Below are 18,879 nucleotides of genomic sequence, written 5' to 3'. Positions count from 1 at the left end.
GCCGCCTTCATGGTGGTGGCGATGTTCCTCTCAATATGAACATCATCCATCTCCCGGGCCTGAAGAAGAACTATCTGGTAGCTCGATGTCAAGCATGGCGCCTTTTTCCAGGGACCAGTTCTTGACCTGGGGTGGCGGAGATCTTGTGGTTTCCAACAGTGGGCAATGATGGCAAGGTACTCATGATGGCAGCCGCTCCAGAGGTTGGCTGTGAAGTGTATGGTACAGCCTTTGGTGGCAGAGAGCTCCCTGAGCACCATGTCTCACACAGACTGGTAGAAGGCAGGCAGGACTCGACACCCAACAGTGCCCCATGATGGCATGGAAAACCATGGGGTAAAGTGCTGAAGCAGCCTTTGGAAGCCCATGCCATCCACGATGGGTAGGGGGAATCCTTGGAGGGCAATCATCTCCACCACCACATGAATGCCCGCCTCCTGAGCCCTTGACCTCACCCATTACAACGGCACTATCCCCGACCCCGATGGAACAACCTCCCCAAGGGCAGCCTGCCTGACCGTTACACTCCCGCCGGCAGCACCCTCGAGGCAAGGCTTCTTGCTTGGGGTGGATTCCAGTGACCCTCCCACTGATCCTGGCTCAGAGGAGCTGGTAGCCCTCTGTCTCCCCCTGCCGGAAGCTTCACTGGCCAAGGACGGAGATCACAGGCTCAGGTGGTGTATCTTTAGGTGCCTGGTCAGGGTCGTCGATGACAGGTGCTTCGGGTCATTGCCCTTACACACCAGGCCATCACAGACATGGCACTGCACCACATAGGGGTCTTCGGAAGGGCCCAGAAGGGCCTCCATACAGCCAATTTGAACCATGGCCCGCTAACTCTTCCTGGGGAGGGAGGATGAAGGATTACTGGCTGCGCTGTGGAGCTGGAAATGGAAGACGGGGTGAGAGGTGGAGTGCAGGCAGGGACAGCACCAGGAGTTTGAGATGGGGACGGGATGGATGTTTCATCGAACCCAAATCATTCCTCCATGGATCCCTCAGCCTCCTCCTCCTCAAACAGTTTAAAGAGTTCCTCTTCCCCCGGCAGCAAGAGCTCTTTGGCCTCCTTCACAGCCCCCACAGGTTATTTTTGGGGAGTGGGAGACTCTGCTGCCCCAGAGCCCTGCTCAATACTGCTTCCCATGGGGCAACCAGTACAATCTTTGCATTTCCCCCCACAACCACACTTTGCCCCCACCTGAAGCCTCGTTGTACCAGCAAACAAGAAGGAAGAAACAAAAGGAGACAACACTGTGAGCCCTCAACCGAGGTGCCCACTGAGCTTGGCCCCAGGGCCTGGCAGCAGCCCTGGAATCAGAGGGAGGGGGTAGAGCCCTAGCCCAGCAATCCAAGATACCTGACCAGATCAGGCACTGATAATAATGTGAGCCCTAAGCCGAGGTGCCCACTGAGCTTGGTCCCAGGGCCTGGCAGCAGCCCTGGAACCAGAGGGAGGGGGTAGAGCCCTAGCCCAGCACTCCCAGAAACCTGACCAGAGCAGGCACTAATAATAATGTGAGCCCTCAGCTGAGGTGCCCACTGAGCTTGGCCCCAGGGCCTGGCAGTAGTCCTGGAACCAGAGGGAGGGGTAGAGCCCTAGCCCAGCACTCCCAGAAACCTGACCAGATCAGGCAGTGATAATAATGTGAGCCCTCTGCCGAGGTGCCCACTGAGCTTGGCCCCAGGGCCTGGCAGTAGTCCTGGAACCATACCCAAGCATCGATTGGGGGAAGAAGCTGAGAGGAGAACTTAAAATCGAAACAGCGATTACAACCCGAGAAAAGTGAAGAGAAGGTAAAGATCATTATCTTCTGAGACGGGACAGATTGATAAAAACAGAGAGGAAAAAAAGTAGATTTTTAAACTGCAACAGACTAGTGAAAAGGAGGGGAAGACTCGGCAGGAATTGAATTTAAAAAGAGACTAAGTTTAAAGAAGTTATTAAAGAAATGGGACTATTGTTTTGAATACCTGTGGCTTTGGAGCTGTGAGAAAAAGACACCATCGCGAGATCTGCTGTGGGAAGACGGGAGACAGGAAGTGCGTAATAACAATAGAGTGGCTGGAGAGAAGCGGCCCTTGCTGGAGGGCAGGAAGTAGGGAATCGCCATTTTTGAAAGGGGAAGGGTCGCGGCTTCAGCGGAAGAGGAAGTAGGCCATCTTGGATTACAAAATCATAGAGAAACCATAGAGAAAAGACGCCCGACATTTTGGACTCTTTAAAATTTAATTTCTATAAGAAGACCGGGACATTTAAAATAGAAAAACGTTAAATTTTACGCCACGGAGTTAAGGAAGAGAGCGGATTCGTGGGAGCGAGCTAAAGCAAGCCCCACGATGTCAAAAAAAGAGTGGCAATCGGCAATAGAAAACCTGGATAAAAACCTGGACAAAAAACTTTTAGATATGATTAAAGAACTTAAGGACACGAAATTGGAGCTGATAAAAGAGGTTAAAGAGGTTACACAGACAGTAAAATCGGAGCTGTCAGAAGTGAAAAAAGGTATGGAAACAATACGAAGTGAATTACAAGGAACGCAGCAGAGAGTTAAAACAGTAGAAGACGCGATGGAGAATTTAGCAGACACGCAACAAACAGAGATGAGATTGGTGAAGGGGAGAATGTCAGTTGCAGAAACTAAACATATGGAGAAGCAGCTACGTTTTCGTGGCTTGCCAGAAGTGGAAGGAAAGTCAGCGCAAGAACAGATGACTGAGGTGTTGGCTGAGTACCTGGGGAAGGAGGAGGAGGAAGTTGTGGCTATCCTAGATGTGGCATACCTTGTGAATTCGAGAATAGCAACCCAGAGGAAACTACCAAGAGATGTGATTGTGCAGTTTACAACACGAAATATGAAAGAGAGGATTGTGACAAAACAGTTTCAAGATCCATTGGAGATTGATGGCAAGACGATTATTATAATGAAGGAACTGCCCAGATCAGTGTTACTGGACCGGAAAAAATATAAAGTGCTAATTCAGATTTTGAAGGACATGAAAATCAGGTACAGATGGGAGTTACCGGAAGGAGTGTCCTTTGAGTTTGGAGGGGCCAAAAAACGCATCAGATCTGAGCGAGAGATGGAGCGATTTATTAAGGACAATGAAAAAGACTTACCAACAAGATCATGAGTATGGAGTGTAAAGTATTATCTTGGAATGTAAATGGACTAAACTCACCGAATAAGAGGAAAAATACTTTTCACTGGCTACTAAAACAAAAATGTGACATTGTTTGTTTGCAAGAGACCCATATCAGAAAGCAGGATGTAAAATATTTAAAATCTGGAAAATTGGGCAAAGAATATGTAGCGGCCTCCAACAAGAAAAAAAGAGGAGTGGTGTTGTACATAAAAGAGGAGCTACAGCCAAAATTTGTTATGAGAGATGTGGAAGCTAGATTTGTAGCAGTGGAATGTATTTGGAATTTAAAGAGAGTGTTGGTAGTCGGACTTTATGCACCTAACGGTGCAAAAGAAAGCTTCTTTGAGGATTTAAGGAAGCATTTAGACGATCTTGCATACGACCAGATAATTCTTGCTGGAGACTTCAATGGAGTGACAGACTTGGAACTAGACAAAAAGACTACAACGGCACAAAAGAAAAGAGGACTATTACCAAAGCTTTTTTTGAGTTGATTCAACAAGAGACTCTTGAAGATGTATGGAGGAGAGAATATCCTAAAAGCAGACAGTTTACTTTTTATTCTGCAAGGCATTCTACATTATCAAGAATTGATATGATCTGGGCCTCAAAAGACTTAGCATTATGGACTAAGGAGGTAGAAATAATGCCTATGGTAGGCTCAGATCACAACCCAATTATGTGGAAATTTGGAAAAAAGAGAAAAAGGAAAGCATGGAGAATAAATGAGGACTTGTTACAGGAAAGAGAGAATATGGAAATACTGAGAAGAGAGACAAAGTTTTTTATACAATACAACGTGAATAAAGAAGTACCAACCAATAAAGTTTGGGATGCTTACAAGGCGGTTGTAAGGGGCATACTAATGGATTTAAATGGTAGAGCAAGAAAGAAGAAAGAGGAGAAAAGACAAGAGATTGAGGAGAAAATAAAAGCCAAAGAAATACAGCTAAAAAAGAGACCAGGGAAAAAGAAGGTATACCAGGAAATTAAAATACTTCAAGAACAGCTAACAGCAATGAGCAATAAAGAATTGGAGTGGAATCTCAAAAGACTGAATCAAAAAGCGTTTGAGGGTGCTAATAAACCTGGGAAGTACCTGGCATGGCAATTGAAGAAGAAAAGGGAAAAGAAGATAATAAATAAAATTTGCGAAGATAACAAAACGTATTTGGAGCAGGCTACCATTAGTAGAGCCTTTTATAAATTTTACGCTAAGCTGTATAATAAAAAAGAAGTAAACAAAGAATCAATAGCGTCATATTTGGAGAAAACCAAACTTCCAGAAATCTCGGAAGCTTGGAGAAATAAGTTGAATAGTGAAGTAACTGACGAGGAAATAAGTAAGGCAATACAATCTGCAAATCTAGGAAAGGCGCCAGGGCCAGATGGACTTACGGCTAAATTCTATAAGACAATGGCTAATGAACTGGCACCATTCCTAAAAGAGGTGATGAATGGGGTTTAAAGGGATCAAAGGATTCCAGAAACTTGGAGTGAAGCGAATATATCATTGATCCCAAAAGAGGGCCAAGACCTGACTAATGTGAAAAATTATAGACCTATATCGCTACTCAACAATGACTATAAAATTTTTGCGAAGATATTGGCGGAGAGATTGAAGGGGTGGCTCTCGGAAGTCATAGAGGAGGAACAAGCAGGCTTTTTGCCAGACAGACAAATAAGAGACAACTTAAGGACAGTGATCAATGCTATTGAATATTATGACAAGCGTTGTGACAAAGAGGTTGGTTTCTTCTTTGTTGACGCTGAAAAAGCGTTTGACAATTTAAACTGGGACTTTATGTTTGCCACTATGGAAAAGCTACAATTGGGAGAAAGATTCATCAGAGCAATTAAGGAAATTTATAGAGACCAGACTGCAGCAATTGTGGTGAATGATGAATTGACCAAGAAATTGACGATAAGTAAAGGAACAAGACAAGGTTGCCCGTTATCTCCATTGTTGTTCATTTTAGTATTGGAGATTCTGATGATACAAATACGTCAAGATGATGAAATTCGTGGAATAAAAATAAAGGACTATTCATACAAGGTCAGAGCATTTGCGGATGACATAATGTTAATTGTAGAGGACCCATTGGAGAACATGCAAAGAGTGATAGATAAGATCAAGGAGTTTGGAGACTTGGCAGGTTTCTTCATTAACAAAAAGAAGTCAAAGATATTATGCAAAAATATGACTAAGCAGAAACAACAATTGTTAATGGAAACAACGGATTGTGAAGTAACAAGTAAAGTGAAATATTTGGGAGTCGAATTAACTGCAAAGAACATAGATCTATTCAAAAACAATTATGAAAAACTATGGACTCAGATAGAGAGAGACTTGATTAAATGGAATAGATTGAATTTGTCATGGTTGGGCAGGATTGCAGCAGTTAAGATGAATGTGTTACCAAGAGTAATGTTTTTGCTACAGACAATACCAATCATCAGAGACTCCAAACAATTTGAAAAATGGCAGAGGAAAATATCAGATTTTGTTTGGGCAGGCAAGAAGCCTCGAGTGAAAGTGAAAGTTTTACAAGATGCAAAGGAAAGAGGCGGAATGCAACTGCCCAATCTGAGACTTTATCATGATGCAATCTGCCTAGTTTGGTTGAAAGAATGGATGACATTAAAGAACAAGAAACTATTAGCCCTAGAGGGATATAAAAAAATATTTGGATGGCACGCTTATTTATGGCATGACAAAGTAAAGGTCAACTCGATGTTCCTGCATCACTTTGTTCGGAGAAGTCTATACATAATCTGGAAGAAGTACAGAATTTATCTACAAGAAGGAACCCCTTTGTGGGTGGTTCCATATGAGGTGATAGACCCGAGAGCTGTTGATAATGAACAACAATGTTTAACGTATAAAGAAATAACTAAAACTGAAGCATCCAAACTTAGAATAAAGACACAAGAGGAACTATCACCTAACTACGATTGGTTCCAGTATAGACAGATCAGAGACTTATATAATTCGGACTCTGTAAAGGGAGGTATACGAATAGAGAATTCGGAACTAGAGCAGACCCTTCTTAAAGAAGATAAGAAAAGAATATCCAAGGTATACCAAGTACTGTTGAAGTGGTATACCGAGGATGAGATAGTTAAAACACAAATGGTGAAATGGGCTATAAATTTTAATAAAGAAATAACAATGGAGGCATGGGAATACTTGTGGAAAACTACAATGAAGACAACGACATGTATTAATATCAAAGAGAACATTTATAAAATGATCTATCGTTGGTACATGACACCAAAGAAGATTGCGCTAGGGAATTTGAATACTTCTAATAAATGCTGGAAATGTAAGAAGCATGAGGGCTCCCTCTATCATATGTGGTGGTCGTGTGAGGTAGCCAGGCAGTACTGGGGGGAAATAATAAGAGAAATGAGTGAAATTTTACAATTTCAAATTAATAGGAACCCAGAACTCCTGCTACTGAACTTGGGAATGGAGGGAATTCCAGCCCAACACAGGACGTTGATATTTTATATGACAGCAGCAGCTAGACTTTTGTATGCGCAAAAATGGAAAGTACAAGAAGTGCCAACTATTGAAGATTGGACTTACAAATTGCTGTATATGGCTGAAATGGACAAGATGACAAGAAAATTGAGAGATCTGGACTCAGGGCAGTTCAACACAGACTGGGAGAAGCTGAAACAATACCTGGAGAAGAAATGGGAGGTGGGAGGAAAACTGTGGCAGTTTTAGAACTACTGAAGTATTGAAGTAGAGGGGGGAGACTTTACCGGGGGGAGAAGAGATAAATGTGAATTAATAAGCAGTCAGATTAATAGATTGACATATATATAGATATATATAGGTTAACAAACAGAACATAGAGAAAATAATTAATTATAAGGACTAAATATAAGGAGCGATTAACTAACAATATTTTCTTTTTTTTCTGACAAGTTTTGTACCAAACTGAATGTCTGAAGATATAGATGGGTCAAATTGATTGACTACGTGAGGAGAGATATATAGAACTATTATAAAAAGATAGAATGAGTAATATATATAGAGAATAAGTCAAATTGTTTGATATAAACGAATGTATGATCTATATGATTTATGATATATAGAAATACCTGAAATTGAAAAATTGGGATAAATTGTTTATCTAAGATGGAAACAAAGGCTTACAGTTTGGGCATATAATGTTAAAAATAGTTAAGGATGTACTGCTTAGAATAATGGAGAATATATATTTGTTTTAGATAGAGGAAGCTAATAAAAGTAAGGGAAAGGGGACAAAGGGTTGGAAAGCTGTTGGAAGTCAACAAAAAGGGGGGGAAAGGGAGGGGGTTAGAGATGAAAAATTGGGGAAAATTGAATGTAAATGTGGAAATAATGGATTCTAACCCAATAAAATTTTTTCAAAAAAAAAAAAGTAGTCCTGGAACCAGAGGGAGGGGGTAGAGACCTAGCCCAGCACTCCCAGAAACCTGACCAGAGCAGGAAGTAATAATAATGTGAGCCCTCAGCTGAGGTGCCCACTGAGCTTGGCCCCAGGGCCTGGCAGCAGCCCTGGAACCAGAGGCTGGGGCTAGAGCCCTAGCCCAGCACACCCAGAAGCCTGACCAGATCAGGCACTAATAACCAGGGTGAGCCCTCAGTCGAGGTGCCCACAGAGCTTGGCCCCAGAGCCTGACAGCAGCCCTGGAACCAGTGGAGAGATAGATCCCTATCTAACCACACAGAAAAAATCCCAGCTCCAATGCATTCTCCCTATCTCTCTCCCAAAAGGCTATCAACAGCTCTGTCCCACTCCACCGCTTGCTGAAATTGAAAGCCAGAACTGGGAGCGCAGTGCCCTTTTATAACCAGAGGTCTCTTTGAAAAAAGCAGGAGGTCTGTGGTTGGCAGTCAGAACTGCCAAAAGGGTTTGTAGGGATGAGATTGGAGTTCCCATGGCCACAGAACACCCCCCTCCCTCTCCCTCCCCCCGGCCCCATGTTACCAATTGTAACCAATTCGCAGCTCCGCACTTGGAAGAAGACCTGCCCATCAAGCTAAGTTGGGCTTTTACTGGGGTGTCCAGGGTGACAGAGGGAGTGCAGACAGAGTTCAGGCAGTCCCTCCCTCTGTTGCTGAGGCAATTGATTGAAGGCACCTGAGTGTCTGGCTTCCCGAACAGCAGACGAACACAACGAATGAGGCTTGCGACGAAACGGGCTGTTCGTGAGTTTTTTCCATTTGTAATGCTGTTGGTGCCCATGTCTAATCCTTATCAGTCTGATTTTAAGTCAGGCTATGGGATGAAGACAGCTTTGGTTGCTCTGATTGAGACAGCCATCTGAACGTAGACAAGGGCCATGCTTCATTGTTGCTGGGCCTGGATCTATCTGCCTGTGACACAGTAGACCGTGCCATCCTGTTGAGGCACTTGGAGGCTTAGGTAGATACCAAGGGACGTGCCTTAGATGGATTTAAATTGTTCCTCATGGAACAGACTCAAAGGGTTGTTATTGGAGACCAGCTATCTTCAGGGTGGGAATTATCTTGCAGGGTTCTGCAAGGCATAATCTTCTCCATTTATTCAACCCATACGCAAAGCCTTTAGGAGCATTTATGGAATTGGATGTCATCAATATACAGATGATACCCAGCTCTATATCTCACTATCCAAATCCCCTGGTGATGCAGTAAAGGTACTGAGTCACTGCTTGACTCCTGTTGTCAACTGGCTGAAAGCAAACGAATTGAAATTGAACCCAGACAAGATTAAAGTGATGCTGGTTAGAAAAGCAGAGATCTTGGCTTTGTGCTTCTGACCTTTGATGGAGTTCAATTGACCCTGGCTGGCTCAGTTAAGAGGTTATATAAGACCCAGCACTGCTGCTAGAGAAGCAAGTAAAGGCATCTGCAAAAAAAGGCCTTCCCCTAACTCAAACCAGCCTGAAAGATGGCTGCCTACCTTGACATGGCTGATCTACCCAACTGGATTCACACAATAGTAACACTGAGACTAGAATACTATAATGTGCTCCATATAGGCCTCCCCTCAAAGTCAACTTGGAGACTCCAGCTGGTACAGAATGCTGCAGTTTCTTTATTCTCAGGAGCTAAACATACACATCACTCCTATTCTACAGTCAATCCATTGGCTGCCCATCAGTTACTGGACTCAATTCAAGGGCACGACTATCACATTCAAAGATTTTTATGACCTTGGCCCCTCATATCTGTGCAACTGCTTCTCCCTCTATGTTCCGCCATGGCAACTTCACTCATCTGAACAAGGCCTTCTGCAGATACCATCCTGCAGTTGGGCAAATCAGCAGTTGCGCATACACGTGCTTTCTCTGTGGTAGCCCCCACCTTATGGAATGACCTGAGGAGGTCAGGAAAGCTCAAACCCTTCTGGTTTTCCACAAACTAGGCAAAACTGAATTATGCAGAAGGGCTTTCTACACAGATTATAAGGCTGTGTCATAAGAAATAGCTCAGAGAGATGCCTTTGTAGGAACAGAGACTATAGACTAAGCCACTGTCTGCTGATGTAGATATGCCTCTACTAGAGAGTTTCCTCGTTGCTAAACATTCCATGTTAACTAGTTATACTTTGTTTCAGAAAAATTAATAATAACAAATATAATAGTTTTTAATTCAATATTCCTTTTCTAGTGATACATTCTTTGTATAGAGAAGTTTCCTGCTGCACTTTGTGTATTTTATGGGTGAGAGATCACACAGAAACTGATGTACGTTATATAATAATTTAAAAATTAAACTTTACTATTTGCTTTTTTCCTCATCCAGAAGACATAAATCAAATGCTTGCAGTTCAATCCTATATAGGTTATTCCAGTCTAAACCTACTGAAATCAATGGGTTTACATTGAAGTAACACGCATATTACCTGGATAGCCCAGGCAAGTCCTATCTTGTCAGATCTCAGCTGCTAAGCAGGACTGGCCTGGTTAGTAATTGGATGGGAGACCTCCAAAGGAGACCAGGGTTGCAGAGGCAGGCAATGGCAAACCACTCCTGTTAGTCTCTTGGCTTGGAAACCCCAACGGAGGTTGCCATATGTCCGCTATGACTTGTTGGCACTTTCTACCACCACCACCAAACTAAAGTAACTCTGCACAGGACTTCAAGGTCAGTTTCAGGGGGTAGTACCTGGCAAGTAAGTATCTTTTATCTCAATGTCAGCACTTTTCAGCACTTTTCATTAAACTTAATGATAAAGATTTACATTATATCTTATCTTACTTAATAACACTCAAAAGACCATAATTGTCCTTTAACATCCCATCTTTTTTCTAAGTATTTTTTCAATTTCCCCCAGTCCTCAAAAAATTCCTTTGGATCTTGCTCTCTCAGTTTCCTTGTTAATTTGTCCATTTCCGCCACTCTTTGTATCCACTCTTCAGTTTTCGGTATTGGCACAGAAATGTTTTAAATAAAACAAATACATAAAATAATAGCTACTATAAATGAAGTAAAAATTAAAACAAATGATGTCTAATATTAGGCACACATATCTTTAAAAACAATTCCAGATATTCTTGTGTAATTCTGTAAACATTAACTGTAGGAGCAGGGAAAGCCCAGCAGAGCATATTTCTATTTTCTATTCTTGGTCAGACTAGAATTTTGTGGAACTGGGAGAGACAGGCACTTGTAGAGACAGCTTTTTGCAGCCTCTGCAATGCTTGTTTCACCCAGGTTCAGCTCCATAAACAGCTATGGCCTGGGTAAACCTATATGAAAAAAGACCCAGGGTATCTCAACTAGCTTTACCCAGAGACAGTGTCCTCTTCCTCCAACAGCTACCACCACAAGCAGTAGGGTCTGTTTCCACTTAAGTTTGCTAAGACAGATGTGAGCAGTAAACATTTTCTTTAGTGAATTTTCACAGTACTGGTGTGGTTTGATGAAAAGCAGTGGAATGGTTTTAGGTCTTCTTGAGAACTGTCTGACTACCCCTTATGTTAAAATTTAATGATTTCACAAAATCACAGAGTTGGAAGGGGCCATACAGACATTCTAGTCTAACCCCAGCCCAATGCAGGATGAACCTAAAACATCCCTGACAAATATTCATCCAGACTCTTCTTGAAAACTACCAATGAAGGGGAGCTCACCCCTCCCCTCCCCCCGGGGAGCTGATTCCACCTTTGAACTACTCTGACTGTGAAAAGGTTTTTCCTAATATCCAGCCGGTACCTTTCTGCATGTAATTTAAGCCCATTGCTTCGGGTCCTATCTTCTGCTGCCAACTGGAACAGCTCCTTGCCCTCCTCCAAATGACAGCCTTTCAAATATTTAAAGAGAGCAATCATGCCCCCCCTCAATCTCCTCTTCTCCAAACTAAACATTCCCAAGGCCCTTGGCCTTTCCTCGTAGGACTCAGTCTCCAGACCCCTGATCAACCTCATCGCTCTTTTCTGCACCCTCTCTATTTTGTCCCCATCCTTTTTGAAGTGAGGCTTCCAGAACTGCACACAATACTCCAGGTGCAGCCTGACCAAGGCAGTATAGAGAGGGACTATGACCTCCTGCAATTTTGATGCAATGGCCCTTTTGATACAACCCAAGACTGAGTTTGCCTTTTTTGCTATTGCATCACACCGACTGCTCATATTTAGTTTACAGTCCACTCTTACTCCAAGATCTCTTTCACATACACTACTACCCAGAAGCGTATCCTCCATCCTGTATTTGTGCTTCACATTTTTGTGGCCCAGATGTAATACTGGGCACTTATCTATGTTAGATTGCAACCTGTTTACAACCACCCACTTCTCCAGAGTATTCAGGTCTTGTTGAATTTTAACTCTATCTTCTTGGGTGTTTGGCACTCCTCCCAATTTGGTATCATTAGCAAATTTATTGAGTAGTCCATTTACCCCTTCATCCAGATCATTGATAAAAATATTGAAAAGTACCGGGCCCAAAACCGAGCCCTGCGGCACCCCACTGGACACCTCCCTCCAATCTGATGAAATGCCATTGAACACCACACTTTGGGTGTGATCCTCTAACCAGTTCCCTATCCACTGAACTGTCCTATAGTCCAGTCCACAGTCTTCCAGTTTGCCCATCAGAATGTCATGGGGGACCTTATCAAAAACTTTACTGAAATCCAGGTAAATCATGTCAACAGAGTTCCCATGATCCAGTAAGCTCATCATTTGATCAAAGAAGGAAACCAGGTTGGTCTGACAAGATCTGTTGGGGACAAAACCATGTTGACTTCCCTGGATCACTAAGTGGTCCTTTAGATGCTTACAGATCGATCCCTTTAAAATCTGCTCTAATATCTTCCTAGCAACAGAAGTCAGACTGACCAGCCTGTAGTTTCCTGGGCCATCTTTCTTCCCTTTCTTAAAGACTGGGATAACATTCGCTCTTCTCCATTTGAAACAAACCTGTCTCCTTTCCCCCCACAAAATAAGTGATGAGGTTTAACAAGTTAATGTGTATCTACAGGGTACCGTTCCCCTGCCTGGGGCAGGTGATCCCCTGCTCCCACCCTTCTCCCTGTGACCACTTACTTGACTGGAAGGGGGGATCGGTCCCCAGGGCACCCCCTAGGTGGCATGGCACCCCCTCCGGGCACCACAGTAGCCTGATTCGGGCTAAAACGTGCCCAGCAGCAGGCCTGTTTCAGGCCGAATCATGCCCCACAGTGGGCCAATCCAGCCTGCGGGAGCTCTCCAGCCGCCCTTTGACCCTCATGTGATGCCTCACTTCTGGGAAGTGACATCATCACACAAGCTGGGAGTGTGTGCGTGCTGCGCTGTTGAATACCACAATCCAGGGCACAGCAAGGTAGGTGCCAGGCTCCCAGGCTCCCACCGGGGGAGTCAAGGCACCTGGCAATCCTATAAATCTGCCTCAGAAAATACTGAGAAAAATCAATACAGTACAGACAGGATGCAGGAGAACGTTGTGTGAGTTTTCGTTCACACAAGGTAACTGTGAGACCCAAAAGGCCAAGCCAGTGCAAATGCAAACTGAGCATTTGCCACAGAATCCTCTGTAATGATCATTCACCCAATTTACAAAAAAAAAATATTTTATTTATTTAAAACATTTATTAGCTACCTTTCTACTTTGCAATAACTCAAGGCAGCTTACAAATAATACAGTTTAAAGATGATATCAGGAATTTTTAACATGTATAGTGAAGAAAGTGCTCATGCAAGAGCCTCCCCCCTCAAAAAAACTATAATGTTAGGGGCAATGCTGTGAATAAAGTACCATTATGCATCTAGTTATAGAGTTACCAACCTCCAAATGGGGCCTGGAGATCTCCTAGAATTACAAGTCTCCAGATTACTGCCTGGAGAAAATGGCAACATTGGAGGGTAGATTCTACAGCATTATCCTGTTGAGGTTCCTCTCTAAACAGCACCCTCCCCCTGGCTCCACTCTCAAATCTACAGGAATTTCCCAATCAGGAGTTGGCAACCCTAATCTAACATTGATGTAAAAGTCTATGTTTCCTCAGATAGACATGATTTTCAGGAGAGCAAGCTTACCTCTGTTCCTGAACTCTTTCACATTAAGAATAGGAATGCATACAGAGAGCTTTCATTAACACTAAAGTCAATGGGAAAGCTTCAACTGCCAACCATAAGAAACCCATTTATGTAAAATTTATCAGATCTTCACACCATCTACAGCATCACTCCCAGATTATAACAGCTTGAAAGGACTTTGAGATGCAAAAGATGTTTTATATTATTGCATTTATATCTTTTATAGTTACCATAATTTTTTCATCTATCTGATCTTTAAATAAAGGATTGCCCATTAACATACCTCCAAGGATGGAACACCCTTATTTCCTGGTTGTGGATATTCCATAAGAAGTCGTTCCTCATCCAAAAACTTCCCATCTCTCCCATTGTTAGCAGGCTGGAATAAGCCATAATTGAGGACATCTTTCAAACTCTGATTCAATGTGCAGAGAATTCTCTGCTTTGCTACCCACACTGAAGCTTCAGAGTTAAATCTAATACATTTCTGTAAACAACACATGAAAGAACAAAAAGGTAAATAAATTAGTACATACAATACATAAAATAAAACTAACAGTACTAGTATTCCTATACACAAGATGTAACATGAATAATATCAGTGTTCTTACATCAGATAATTAATTTAGTTATTTATTTCTATTGTTTGGTACCATGCAAAGGCTATTGTTCACACAAAGCACATATTTTTGTATATCCCACTCCACTTTTTACATAGAAAGATATAGATAATACATATATAAAAACAAACATTTATACCTATTTCTTTAAGTCAACCTGATATATCTCATATATTAGTTGTGAGAATAAAATAGGGGGACTGACAATGCACTCCACACTGAACTCCATGGGATATAGGAGCAAGGAAAATATTAATTAATGCATTTAAAGAAATAAAGTGCCATTTATTATCACTCAGAAATGTGTTAATCAATTACAGACGCAAATCTAAGAACACTTTCCTAGGAGTAAGTTACATTGATTAAAAAGAAACTAACTTCTGAGCAGACCTGTTTAAGATCACTCTCTATATGCAGTGCAATAAAATCTAACAACTTTGATTCTCAACACAATTCTAGAGCATCTCATCATTTCAAATATACCACACCAGAGGAGTGAATGCACTGCTAAGTCACTACTACTGAGATGCTGCTTAGATGAAAGAACAGGCTTGCCCAATCCCCCACTATAGTGGGGGGATCCCCTGGCCTCTGCCAGCCTCTGCTCCCTGCTGCCACTCACTGGCTAGTGGAGGGGAAAACACCTGAAAAGGGTAGAGAGGCAGGCCACACAACATTCATGTGCCAACCCATCACGCAAAAAAAGATGTCATTTCCAACACAATTTAGAAGTGATGGGTTGCAACATCACTTCTCTAAAAATCGCTCCAAATGTGGGAAGGGATTGTACTTACTACCAGTACAAATGTGATTGCTCTAGAATTTTCTTTTACGTAGCATAAATGTGTGTGTTCCGTTTTTCTCATTGAAAAAATTGGGGAGCAGTGAAAAAGCTCCTATGAAATATTTTCTCTTTTATAATGAGTGAAAAATTTTGTAAGGCAAGATTTTACCCACTAAAAATATATAGCATGAAAAATCTACAGCATTAGATAATGATATTCCCTAGATATACTGTAGATATATTCCACATATTTCAATGGTATGTTTTTTATTTAAATATGAATATTTTGGCAATAATTACTACAGTGTGCTATTGTGTGTTTTATGATGATACGTTATTAAAATTTCAGTGTTTTCAATGTTATTATAAACCTTAACTTGATATCCAAAATTGCTGGTGGTACTGTTGTGACTATCCTTGACCCAGATAACACAGGCAAGCCTGATCTCATTAGACCTCAGAAACTAAACCAGGTTATCCTTGGTTAGTAATTGGAAGGGAACACTCCAAAGAAGACCAGGGTTGCAATGCTGGGGCAGGTAATGGCAAACCATTTCTCTTAGTCTCTCGCCTTGAAAACCCCAGCAGAGGTGGCAAAGCACCATTAAGTCAGCTAAGACTTAATAGCACTTTCTTCCACCACCACTGTTGTGGTGACTATATGAGACTGTTTCTGACCAAATAATTCACTTTCTTTTGTTTATTACATTTTTTCTCCACTTTTGCCCCCTACTCTCAGATGTTACAATTTAAGATACGTGTGCTAAGGCAGCACTGAGTGCAGCAGCCTGCAGCTCTGTTGTTAGTATGTGGTATATTTACAATTTTGCTTGTAGGTAGAATTGCCAATCTCCAGTTGGTGGCTGGAGATCTCCAGGAATTGCAACTGATCTAAAGGATACAGAGATCAGTTCCCCTGGAGAAAATGACTGCTTTGGAGGGTGGACTCTATGGAATTATATCCTGCTAAGGTCCCTCCCCTCCCCAAATACTGTCCTCTCCAGACTCCACTCCCAAAATCTCCAGGAATTTCCCAACTTGGAGGTGACAAACCTACTTATAGAAAATAAAAGCACATACAATTTTAAATTCTGTACATATTCCAAATAGTATAATTTTAATGCTAAGATTAGAGGTGGCCACGGTCCGCATAACGGACCTAATTTCGTCACGAACTTACCCAGTTCGTCCTTCACGAACACACGGGCCATGGACTTGTGTTTTTCTCACGAAAGCGCCGAACATTGGGGCTTTCTGTCTGTGTGTCCGTTGGCCCGTCATGCCAGGATTCCCGCTCAAACAATTTCCTAGGCAATGGTGGAGCCACCTTTCCCGTTTGGAACACACCAATCTTAGCCCAGGAAACCTTGATTGGCAGGTCTGTCAGCCAAACAGAGATCACCAGCCTTTCCGCATAAAAGACAAAGCGCGCGAAGCCCCGCTGCATTTTGCTGGTGCAGGGACGCAAGTTAGCTTCTAAGCTTAGCAACTGCTTGCTGTGGGGAAGTTCGGGTTTTGTGAGAGCACGGCTTGTGCCTTAGGACTTTGGGGCTTCTGGTGCAAGAGAGCTTTCTCTTTTCTCCATTCCTGTTTAATTTTTTTCTCCTCCTTTCTATTCTAGTTTTCTTGAGAGCACTTTTTAAAAAATCCTTTTACCGCACTATCGGGTTACTCTGATTTCTTTCTGCATTTTGAGTCCTTGGGTTCTTCTCAGGCTTATTCCCCCCTCCCCCCCCCAAATCTCTTCCTTTTTTCTGGGTTGCTGGTGGGTTCTATTGTGCTCTGACGCCACCCACTCACAGACTCACAGTGGGTGCAAGGCAGCTTTGGGCGTTGTCTGCTTGAGTTCTTGCCTTCTTTCCCCCACATTCTTTCTTGGCTGCTGATGAGATACAAGGGGAGGGAGACTGCTATTAGGCTCTGTGAAACACCCACAGTCTGATGACCGGCAGCACGCTTTGGGGCGCTCTCTGCTTCACTTCTTTCTAAGCCTTTTTCACTCCCTAAATAGTGAGTGACTTGGGGGGACATTTCCAGCCTGGCTTTTGAGGTGCAAGGGGGAGACTGCTACTGGCCTCTGTGAAACACCCACCCTAGGACCACTGGCAGCACGTTTTGGGGGGCTCTCTCTGCTCACTTCTTTCTAAGCCTTTCACTCCCTAAATAGTGGGTGACTTGGGGGGACATTTCCAGCCTGGCTTTTGAGGTGCAAGGGGGAGACTGCTACTGGCCTCTGTGAAACACTCACCCTAGGACCACTGGCAGCACATTTGGGGGGGCTCTCTCTGCTTCACTTCTTTCTAAGCCTCTCTAGAGTGTCTTTTGTGGTGCATTCTTCCCTCAACTGGGGTCCAGCTGGGTGCCACTTGGCTCTGCCCTACCCTGCTCCAAGCTTTTGGGGCTCTGTGCTTCATTTAAAATTCTCACTTGTTTGTAGAGATCTTTTCTCATAGCTCCATGAGGGTTGGAAAGAGGAACAAGAGTGGTCGTGGTGGGAAGAATTGCAAAGGTTGTCCTGGGTGCCCATCAGTGCCCAGTACAAGTGGCACCAGGGACAGGGAGACCTCAGAGGCAGCACCTCGTTCTACAGATTTGCTTTTGGGGATCAAGGAGCAGGCAGAAGAGCTCTTAGCATTGCCCACTGAGGATCAGCTGCCAACACTCTCCGTGGATCGATCTCAGGGGGCACCGGAGGGTCCGGCAGAAACATCCAGCTCCTTCCCATCCCAACCTCCTGTGGCTTCCCCTGCCTACACTCCACCACCACCCCCGGCCCAGCTGCACACTTCAACCATTAAGGCTTTGTTCTCCTCCCGAGCCACAGATTCCTGGTGTCTGGTGTCTGTTTTAAGTGCTTTGGCAGCACTTCTGAACCATCCCAAATGACCCGTGTTTGGTGCGTTGCCAGGTCTGCAATGCCATGGTGCGTAGGGGTGTGGACCCCAAACGCCTGTCATCCAGTGTCCTCCGCAGGCATCTTCAGAGACATCACCCAAGCCTGCTGGCTCAAGAAAAGCCATCAAGCAGTGGGGTGAAGAGGGCTGCTGAGCAGGGAAAAGGGCAAGTGGAACGGGAGTCCACCCCTAGTAAGGCTCACACCCCTGAGAGCGCTGTGGGTGGGAGTGGAACTTCTAGGCAGGCCACCCTTCAGGAACTTGTTCCCTCTGGTTCGTCCCTGCCAAGCAAAAGATTCAGGGGGAAAGCTCAGGAGGCAGGAACTCATGTACTGGCTGAGATGATAGCCCTGGATGGACTCCCTTTGTCTGTGTTGGAGGGTGTGGGCTTTTGCAGGGCAATGCATCATTTTGTACCCTGGTTCACGATGCCCTCATGGCAGACTGTTGGCCGGCGAGTCTTGCCCGCCATCTACAACTGTGTGGCAGAGATGGTCAGGAACCAGCTGGCAAGGGCAAGAGGGCGGACTGTGCGCTTCACAGCAGACAGTCCTGCTCTTGCAAGTGCAAGGACCCCTCTGAGGGTCAATCCCCAAAGCCCAGTGACAAGTAGGACAGTGGCCCAGGTCAGAGCCCAGCCCCTAACCCAAGCAAGCAGACACACAAGCCCTGTCCCTGGTGTCCTCCTCCTGATGACAAGCCCTGTCCCTAGTATCCTCCTCCTGATGACAAGCCCTGTCCCTGGTATCCTCTCCTGATGACAAGCCCTGTCCCTGGTATCCTCCTCCTGATGACAAGCCCTGTCCCTGGTATCCTCTCCTGATGACAAGCCCTGTCCCTGGCACCTTCTAAGTACTTCCTCTTATTCTTTATAAACTCTACTACTTCCATTATAATTTGTATGTTGACAAAA

General features: G+C 43.8%; 1 protein-coding gene across 3 annotated transcripts in view; it reads right to left on the bottom strand.

Annotated features, from left to right (window-relative positions):
* Positions 1-18,879, bottom strand: part of SHANK2 (SH3 and multiple ankyrin repeat domains 2) — an 829,172-nt gene that overhangs the window by 725,165 nt on the left and 85,128 nt on the right. For 2 of the 3 annotated variants that reach the window (XM_054971067.1, XM_054971065.1), the window contains exon 3: positions 13,952-14,155. In XM_054971067.1, the coding sequence (XP_054827042.1) occupies positions 13,952-14,155 (204 nt within the window). Of the gene's footprint in view, positions 1-13,951; positions 14,156-18,879 lie in introns of those variants that run through there. The other variant, XM_054971068.1, reaches the window with a different exon arrangement.

The sequence above is a fragment of the Eublepharis macularius genome, chromosome 2 (genome assembly GCF_028583425.1).
Source record: "Eublepharis macularius isolate TG4126 chromosome 2, MPM_Emac_v1.0, whole genome shotgun sequence".
NCBI lineage: Eukaryota > Metazoa > Chordata > Lepidosauria > Squamata > Eublepharidae > Eublepharis > Eublepharis macularius.
This window is presented reverse-complemented; position numbering and strand designations above follow the sequence as displayed.